The following is a 9,777-nucleotide window of genomic DNA, read 5'->3' on the forward strand; positions in this document are numbered from 1 at the left end:
CTAGTTCCTGCCTATCCCTTGAACTTCGTTCTTACAACCACTGAAGAGCGTTTGGCCACATCCAAGTGCGTCATACGGCATCCCATGCAGCCATTCAAGCACTTTATATCCTGGCCTTGCAATTCTACTGCTCTTCAACATTTTGTGTCTACATAGTGCGGCAACCCGGTAGTTTGGTCTGAAGATTTGCCTCAAGGATTCCGTGGGGTGAGCTACCAACAGCATAATGCGGAGTACTTCATTTGACATTCTTAATAAAGAAATATGCGGGAAACGCCCTCAACAAAAAGGAAACGAGCATGAAAGACAAGGCACGTTGTCTGTCGAGATCACTTTTTTCAGCGTTTTAGTTAATTTAACCTTAACTCCATGCGTGTGTGGAGGTTGCGTTCTTATGTTTATCGTTTGCCTCTGTCTGTTGACGTGCCTCACCGTTTCCTAAATTTCATAGGGAGTGGAAAGGCTACCTGGGTGCTAATGTGCCCCCACTGTGTCAACAAATCTTGACATCTTAGCTTACATTTAACATCTACCGTTCTTTGCCCAACCGCCCCACCCGGGCCAATGGCGTAGCGCCCTGTATTTGGACAAACATGCATAGTTAGTGAAAATAAGTCATTAAATAGCAAAATTACGTGTTAAAAAAGAGCATTGCTCAAATGCAACTTAACAATACAAAAATGCAAGAAATATTTAAATTTGAAAGTTTGTAAGAGTGAACTTGTGAAAACAAAATATGCTTCCTTCTCACCTACCCCAAACAATGAAGGCGAAAATAAGAGGGAAATAACGGAAGGGGGAATAAAAAATTGTGAAAACGGACAAACCTTATAAAAATGTGCATTTGCACCGAAATGCATTGTCGCTGGAGTTAACACCGTAATTGCTCTAATAACGTAAAAACAAAAAAATAACAAATCGACCATTAAAGAAATGGAAAGAGTAAATGGAAAAATATAAAAACACAAAAGAAAACTTACAAAATCAGCTGCTGATTTTATACGAAGACGGAAAGTAAAAATGCCCGAAAAAGAATGAAGCAAACGAAACTCGTGAACACGGAGGAACGGTGTAACACCCTACATTTGCACAAAAATGCGCAATTGACGGAGTTATTGCAGTTATTTATCGTATTTACTCGCATAATGATCGCACTCGCGTAATGATCGCACCCCTGAAGTTCGTCGTCAAAATACGATTTTTTTATTTCCCGCGCAATGATCGCACCCTGAACTTGCCGCAGCCATTTGCTGTGTGTGTGCCAAGTGCAGCTGACGATGATCTGTGCTTACCTATGTTTCCCCCTCTTCCAAAGCATACATGGCTACGTCATTGCCGCAGACTTGCCAATATTAGCGATAGCGGCACGCATGAGTTCATTATTGGTACGGAAGAAACTCGCACTAAATGCACATAATGTACTCCCAAGACAAAAAAGAAAACGCGCTCAGCTTGCTGCGTCGGTAGCCGTGTCCCGCACTGTGACAGCAGCAGCCACTTATTGGTCGAGTTGTTCACACCTTGCAGAAAACTAGTTCCAGCGCGTTCCGTAATTCATGAAAACACTACAATCTGAGTTACTTTGCAACGCGGCTGGCGGTGGTCCGTGGAGTTTTTATAATGTTTTTATTGATTACGCTTATTATGTTCATGAGACCTACCGCAAAAAATTGTGACCTCCAACTTGTTTGCGTTTTCTGCACTGAAACTTTTTTCGCGAAAAATTTACCTCGCGTAATGATCGCACCCCTAAATTTGCGTCATATTTTTGGGAAAAAATTGCGATCATTACGCAAATAAATACGGTACTATATTGGTGTAAAACTACACCATTAGCGGGAGGAAATAATTGAAAACTATAAACTAATGCAATAACGTAGTCAACGACTCATAGCCAAATCTGTTTATAAAAATCCGCGGTCACAAACGACGTATGAATGCTGTGCATTAGTACAGAATTGTCTCGATTAGTGTACAGTTTTAGGCAGCCTCTGGTCTATCTCTTGTCTCAGGCGAAGTTCCCTCATTGCTCTTTTTATTCTGTATTTTACATTTCTGTGTATTGTTATGATTGATTGATTGTGGGGTTTAACGCGCCGATGTTTCATAGGCGATGAGGCACACCGTATTAGAGAGATCCAGATTAATTGTGAGCGCCTGGGGATCTTTAACGTGTGCCAAAATCAAGAACGCACGGGGTTTTTGCTTTTGGGCTCTATCGGAAAAGCAGCCGCCGGGGACGGGAATCGAACCCGCGTCCTCGTGCTCAGCAGCAGAACGGCTTAGCCACGCAGCCACCGCGGCGGGTGTGTGTGTTGTGAGCTCACTCTACTATGTAATGCCTTCGGGTATTACAGAAGCGAGTTATTGAAGTAAATAAATAGTCAATAAATAAACAACAACGAAGTTCGAGGTGACATCTACGTATGTGCCTTAAAATATAAGACGCGATAGCGTTACTTTGACTCCCAGGGAGTGTTTCCGAACGCATCTGCTGCATTTACGACGCATGCTTCATGAGTCCTGAAGGTCTGCGAAGCGAGACCTTCAGGACTCATCAGGGAGGGTTTTGAGTCGCCGTGGCCCTGGAGAGAGATAGTCCCTGCGCGTTTCTGGGGCTTATGGTGTAAGCGTAAAAGGTTGCGGTTGCGGATTGATTGTTGGCTAGTTTGAGCAAGGAGGAGTCAGTGTCAGTATTTCAATGTGTTTATTCTGAACTGTACATTTTTTGCTTTTTCGCTGAGAGAGAGAGTATGAAGATCTTTGTTAAGGAAGAAATAGTTGAGCTTGAGGAAAATGGGGCATAGAGGTTGCAATGAGCTCAATGGTGGAACCTGAAGTCCAGGGTGGCAGATACAACAGCTCCTTCCCTTGCCCTCTCATCAGCTCTCACTGACCTTGAGGTAACAATGTGATTAAAACTGTATCCCATGTCTTGATAGGCATGAAACATGCAATGTTTGAGCTCTTCTGCGTATATTCTTGGACATGCCTAGGCTGCGTGGAAGAAAATGGAGGTATTTCGATTTTAGCAGAGTTTTAGTTCATGTCTGCTGTGCCCATCGAACATCTTCGGCCACATATATTTGTAGATACTGGCATTGGTTTATGCTCCACAGAGTTTGCTATTCTTCGGCATTAAGACCACCCTTGTTGCAAGAGAACAATTGTGTTCCTAGGCGTAGTAGCAGCAGACATTCTACGCTTTTTTCTGTAGGGGAGAGTAGTCTTGGTATCAAGTACCACGGTATATAAGTTCACTTGTGCACCTTGGTCGGTGCCTCGTTTTCTTCCAGACCCTTGTATGTAGGCGTCCAGGTGACGTTATTAATTTTCTGAATTGCGGAAGGGAGGATCTCACAGATGCATTTCGGCATTCTGCCTGCAGCCAGCCGTGTAACGCCCTTTGAGAGATTGTAATGATGTTTAAGCATCTATTGGACACTTCCGCTAGTCGTATAGACAAGATTACGTCTCTAACATCCGTTCTCTTGTTCCTGTACGTGCAAGGGGCATGCAGTCGCAAACAAACGGCAAGGAGCATGCAGTCGTTTCTTTTCAGAGGAGTAACCTAGGCTCTATACGACGTTGGCCCTTCCGGATTTTGTTTTCCCAGACGCCCTCTTGGTGCTAAGAGAGTAATTTCTCTGACTTCTTCTAGAGCGTTATAAAGACACAATCTGAGGGCCTATTCATTGTCATCATCATCAACATTCTATTTAGGTCGACTGCAGGATGCAGGCAAACAAACCCATTGACGTTCATCGATCTTTTCCTGCGCTGTCGGAGTCCAATCTTTGCCTCCGTATGGTTTTTATTCCTCCGTCGAGTTAATGTCCTTTCCCATTTTCTACACACATTCTGCAACCCTGGTGGACCACCGATTGTCAGTTCGTCTCAAGGTCAAAATTCCGAGGTTGAGGATTGGCTTATATGCTGTCCCGATAATGATGTTTGTTTTTTTCGGTGGAGGGAAATTTGTGATACGGTAAGCCCTGCAATATCGAGCTGATGATGAGTGGCTGAATGAGTGGTACCACTTCATTTTTTTTCCTGCTCTTCTCTCGGTTAGGCGTTTCATAACGTGGGTAATTGGTAAAGGATTTTTTCTTATTTGGCGATTGTAAGACTCTGCCATATTACTCCACGGCGATGCCGAGTATCCCCAACCGACGGTTTTCTGGGAGGACACTCGCGCCTATTTCAGGGTGATTTTTAACTTGGCCGCGTGACGACCTCCCTAGTTTGCCAAATGGTGCTTGCAGCGGAGACAGAACGACGGAATTATTCGAAAGGAGTTCGAAAATTAATGTGATTAGAATATTGTGTTTTATTTTATTTCGTTTGTGCTCATAATCAATGCCTTCCGTGAGTTTTTTCAGAAGTGTTAATCCTTTGCCCCCTATTTCAGTTAGGTGACCCAATGCTGGTGCCGGCCTCATCCGGTAGAAACACGCCGGGGTGGCTGAGTGGGTAAGGTGTCGCGCTGCTGGGCAAAAGGACAAGGGTTAGATTTCCAGCCGCGGTGGCCGTCTTTGTGCTGGAAGCAGAAAACTGACACGCCCGTGTGTCGACACTTTGGCCAACATTAAAAATACTCAGGTGATCAACAATATTGAGGACACTTCCACTACCGCGTGCCTCATGGCCCAGGTGTAGCATCAGGTCATGAATTACCGGAAGTTCATTTTTACCTTGCATTAGAAAGACGGTTTGGTGTGGTGGCATCATTTGCGGGCATGGCTGGTGACCGTGTCTGTCGAGTGTTCTGCCATGACTTCAAAGCGCAGGGGCGGCACCTGCTGAGTACGCGTGTCTTTTCTTTCGTCTCCGCTGAAGTATCATTCATACAGTTCCTTAGTAAGTATATTAGAGAGGAAACTGCTCCTGGTAAGCCATGTCGTCGGGGGGGTTCATGGCAAGACCCCCCTTTTTGGCTTGGGCTTGGCATGGCAATTGAATTCTTAGGCGGTTTTTGGGGTTTGCTTTCTTCACTATGCATTAACACGTTTGCGAGCTACAAGGAAGCCGAAACCCTGCCTGTTCTGCGGCAGCCGTGTTCGGTGAAACAGCAGGCAGTACGTGATTGCACCTGACGTTGCTCATGCCGCAGTCCAAGGACGTATGACTGAGCGGGTGATATGCCGCCGCGAAATTTGCAGGCGACGAAAAAAAGAAACAAAACGTACTTCGACGAAGACAAGATACGACAGATACGGGCGCTTGTATGCGTCCTACCTTGTCATCGCCGACGACTGTTTAACGCCACGGTTTCTTTTTTCTTGTTAAACTAGCTTACGGTCGCTGCACCGGTTCACCCCGAAGGCAATGTTTTCATAGCCACGCTCAAAAAACTTTCCAAAGTTGTCAAAGAATTTCTTAGTTGAAATAATGGTAAAATTAATAAAATCAGTCTTTAGTGAGTTCCCCCCCAAATAATAACATTGTTCGTAATTAAAACCTTGGCCTGCGGAATAGCACGCACAACCGTTCAGGGATAAAATACGCTTTACTTCCTTTTTCCTTAGTTCAAAACAACCTGTTTTTATTTTGCACATACATAATTGCACACTATTCTTCGCGTTTTTGAGGCACTTTGTTTAAATCTGCGGTCACTAAAACGTTTCAATCCAAGCTAATGAGTAAACTAAGGCGAGCGCAATGTATAATGGGTGCCCATGACCACAGAGACGGCCTTGACGTGAGCCGCAGAGACGCTAGCGCCAAATTACTCTCTAGTGTATATTGGAAGAAACTTTATGGTATCATTGTCTTCCTTTATTCACTTCAGTTGCCCCAATTCAGACCACCCCTCGAATCGTGCTGCCTCAGTCGTACGTGCCGGCTGCCAGTGGTGACGTATTTCCGTGGACACGACGAGCACGGCTGATAGCGGACGGCTAGCATCCACGGGGAAATCGAAAAATGATCCTAATAACGCTTTCGGGTTAATAAGTAAAATGCGTGTTAATGCTTTCGTGTGCACATTTACCAAGAACATGAAAGGTGTCTTGTGATTTCTTTTTCCAGTCCAACCATAAATTGTCGCCACCGGCTGGCTTAAAGTAGGTATATTAGTCCATAGATTATAGGGAGTGGCTAGTCTGCCGGCAGCCGGGAGAAATACGTTTTCGAAATTCTCCCGGCAGTGGAATCTCATTGGCTGATGCAGTCACGTGACAAACGCGTGACTTCACGCGTAATCTTGGCGCACTCCACACGGGCAACAAGTTCTCATTGGCATGGTCGGCGGAACACATGGCTGATCAAAGTGGGGCGAAGATTGTTTGAGACAGTGTTAGAGGTTTTATCCATGGATGAGATTATCTCTGAGTCGCTCCCTGAATAGGGAGCTACGCGATAGTCACCACTGCAAGAGACGAGCAATGCTGCCACGGAAATTTCTGCTAGCCGACCCCTCGCTGTCCGTGAGAAGTTCGCAACGTTCGCGCAGTTGGATGAAAGAATGTCGAGGTACAGCGTAGAAAACTATGTGCAGCTTTAGAAACGCGAAGCTCGGACCATCGAGGCAGCAAGAAAAGGAGTGGTTAGGTTAGGTTAGGCTAGGTTAGGTTAGGTTAGGTCAGTTTAGGTTCGGTTAGGTTAGGTTATGTTATGTTAGGTAAGGTAAGGTTTTCTTGCGTTTTTCGAAAACGTATTTCTCCCGGCTACACCCTAGATTATACGCATACGAAACAATACTTACGTAACGTGGGAATAGCATGGGTGGAAACAAATCTTTGAATGACAGGTGAACAGCACGGGGGAAAAAACTGCAGTCCCCAGTGCTATAGTCAAGCAAGATTCCTCATACAATCATAGAATTTAAACGTTGCACAAAATGTAATGCAGAGGAGCCCGTGGTGACGTCAAGAAAGCTGTTAAAAGAGCATCATTTATTTTTGCAACCCCCAACAAAAACAAAGTTAAAACGCGGTTAACATTTTGGTTCTGTAGTTATCGTTGCCCTAGTTTGGCGTCTGCACAACAAGGGAAAAAATTGTTATATGAACGTTATTTTGTTTCTACAGCTTCAAAGCATAGTCACTACGCCGCGCGGTAAAATGTATGTCACGGCTGTGGCCGTGGGCTTGGTGAACAAACTTTTGAACAAGCACTTCACGCCGCGGAACCCCTCCTCCTGTACTCTCGACAGTGTTGGTAGTAACTTCTGGAGTACCCTAGTCTTATCTGAATGATACGCTTCGTCTTGTTGATTCAATTTATCTGGCAACCACTTCAAATTAAATGAGCAATGTTAGGAAGTGTCTCGGTATGTTCTCGAAAATTTACTACTAATCCTCAAGAATACAGCGGCAAAATGCTAACGTTTTTACGTTCGTCACCTGAAACATATACAATAATTGTGTAGCAATCGATATATTGCAGGGGGTTTTTAATTGCTCTGTACCCAAGTTTTCAAAACGCGTGAAGCTTTCAACTCTTAAGACACATACGCGTAATAGACATAGGTTGTGTGTGTTTGTAAAGTAAGCAGGAAATTTATTTTTCACCGGAAATACTAGCGTACTCAGGCTGCCTGTGCTCACCGAAAAATCCCTGGCTCGTGGGTAATCATTTACAATTGAAAACTGATGATGGGCAAGTATATTTGTTCGCAGGGCATATCGAGTTTATAAGCAATGTGACTTCCACCTTTGAAGATTTCATGGCGAGCAGGGATGCTATGGTTAGGGTAAAATAGAGTAGGTAAAGTTACTTTTGTCCTCGGAACATGTTTTCAAGCGTTCGACATAGTAATTTGGAATGTATCCCCCCAGCACTTACTTTGGATTGGTGATTCAGTCTTAGTTGAATATTGTCGTTGTCACAGAGTCCTACAGCCCGTTTCCTGCTCCTAACGGTGGGACGCGTTACGGGCAGAGAAAGGGCTATATTTTTTGGGTAAATAAGACGTGAACTGGCGCACCAAGTAGCAATACAGATGGAGCTCAATATAAAGTATAGATAAATTATAAAATATAGTATGTACACTATATACTGTACTAATTATATTAATACATACTTTTTACTGTATACAATAAACAGCATAAAGTATTGATAAAGTATATATCAGAGATAAAGTGGAGATATTATAACCGAATCCAACACGCTGTTTTCTAGCAGTCGTTCCAGCAAAATTTTATCTAGAACATTGGAGCCACCGGCAATGAATCTATTTCCTTACGACCAACCGCGAAGAAATAGACCTTCAGCCGCAAAGCTAAGAAACCCTTTAAATGCCGTGCAGGTTAAGGAAAGTAGGCGGTGCTGCTGGGATAGCCATGAGCAATAAACACCGCACTGAACTATCTCTGGGTCTCATGTGAAAAACGGTAGTTCTTCTTAGGTTACTGAAACGCGAAAATTTCGTTCTGTCTCTCTGTCTGCATGCCTGTGCGTGTCCCCTTGATTCAGCCCTCCGGCCTAAAGTTGAAGCAGTTTGACAAAAAAGCATGTATAGGTAGAGCTGTTCCAAACTGATATAATTCCTACTCTTACACTTTTGGGGCACACAAAACCTCACGCACATTGAGGCAAAATGCAACTATGTAACTACTCGTTCCCAAGAAACCACCCCCCAAAAAACATGTTAGGGTGGTTTTGAAATAGCGAGTGAAAAGGAAGACAATGCGTTAAGAGGACACAGGTCGGCTTCACCAGCGTCGAGATAGAAAGTCGAACAAAAAATAGAGCTCTCGTCATGCTGTCCCAGAAGATGAAACAAATAACAAATAGAAAGAATCGCGCTGTCTTGAAAGATGGTGCGTGAACCGTGCGAACGTGATAAAATTGAATTTAATCTAACACACCTGCATTCAAATTACAGCGAAAGTAGCGAGATGGCAGAGGAAAAAATACGTACACAACGGAAAGCTCAATACACAGCGGATAACAAAACCCGGTTTCGAATCATGAAACTGTTGTCACCTTACCAAAGCCAGTCGTTCTGGAAACTTGGCCAGGCCATCCCTGATCGTGGTGTACGCAGAGCAAACGGGAATGTCGACACTGGGGAACGGCGAATACACAACACCGTCTTCTACGCGGGCCTTTAGCATTGTTCCGCACGGCTGTCACTCTGCGTTATTCCACGGAGCGGGAAGCTAAAGCTCACCGCAGATGCAAGTCAGGGAGCGCGAAAATGCTACAGTTCACCGCCTGTGATACCTTCGCCGAAGCACACACCGGGCAGGAAGCACACGCCTAAACAGGGTAGCACCAAAACTTGTAATACAAGGAAGCAAAGCGGTCACCCGTGTTCCTGCCAGTTAGAACCGTCATAGGAAGCTGAAGTGCCCTAGGCGCGAGGGGGTAGGAGAGGGGGGTCAGTTGCGATGATTAGATAACGCCACACACATGAAAGCCTACGCGCCAAGGAGGAAGGAGGAATGCAAACATTGGTGGCTGAAGTTGCGGCGACTCCTTGCGGCCCGTAAGGCAAGCGAGAGCGTAAAAACGTGGCCTCCGAGATCGGCTGCCGGCGGCGCGCCGTTGCTCCGGCCGTCCCATTCGGCGCGGAGGAAGGCGGAGCGGTGTAATTTTGTTAACTCCTATTACCGCCGCGAGGTGGCGAACTTAGCCTAAGGTTGAAGAGACGCTCGTCTGGCCGACGCTGCCTGCGCTTTGAGTTGTAAACCAGCCTTCGTTGTCGCGTCTTCATGCCAGAAAACTCTTAATATGTGGTCAATGTATTTTGACTCGATCCTACGAGTACAAAGTTGTTTAACGTACGTTGTTTAACACCCATGATTGCCTTTGCACGCAGCTTTAGTG

At 45.0% G+C, this 9,777-nt stretch overlaps 1 protein-coding gene across 3 annotated transcripts in view; it reads right to left on the reverse strand.

The window, feature by feature from the left end:
- The window catches only part of LOC144175164 (uncharacterized), a 33,895-nt gene extending 24,472 nt beyond the window's left edge, over nucleotides 1–9,423 (reverse strand). Inside the window, exon 1 of one of the 3 annotated variants that reach the window (XM_077704265.1) lies at nucleotides 8,937–9,423. In XM_077704265.1, the coding sequence (XP_077560391.1) occupies nucleotides 8,937–9,062 (126 nt within the window). In that variant the 5' untranslated portion in view covers nucleotides 9,063–9,423. The remainder of the gene's footprint in view (nucleotides 1–8,936) is intronic. The other 2 variants (XM_077704264.1, XM_077704263.1) reach the window with 2 other exon arrangements.
- Between the last annotated feature and the right edge of the window lie 354 nt (nucleotides 9,424–9,777).

The sequence above is a fragment of the Haemaphysalis longicornis genome, unplaced genomic scaffold (assembly GCF_048455015.1).
Source record: "Haemaphysalis longicornis isolate Haplotype H1 unplaced genomic scaffold, Haemaphysalis longicornis Haplotype H1 scaffold_3, whole genome shotgun sequence".
NCBI classification, from domain to species: domain Eukaryota; kingdom Metazoa; phylum Arthropoda; class Arachnida; order Ixodida; family Ixodidae; genus Haemaphysalis; species Haemaphysalis longicornis.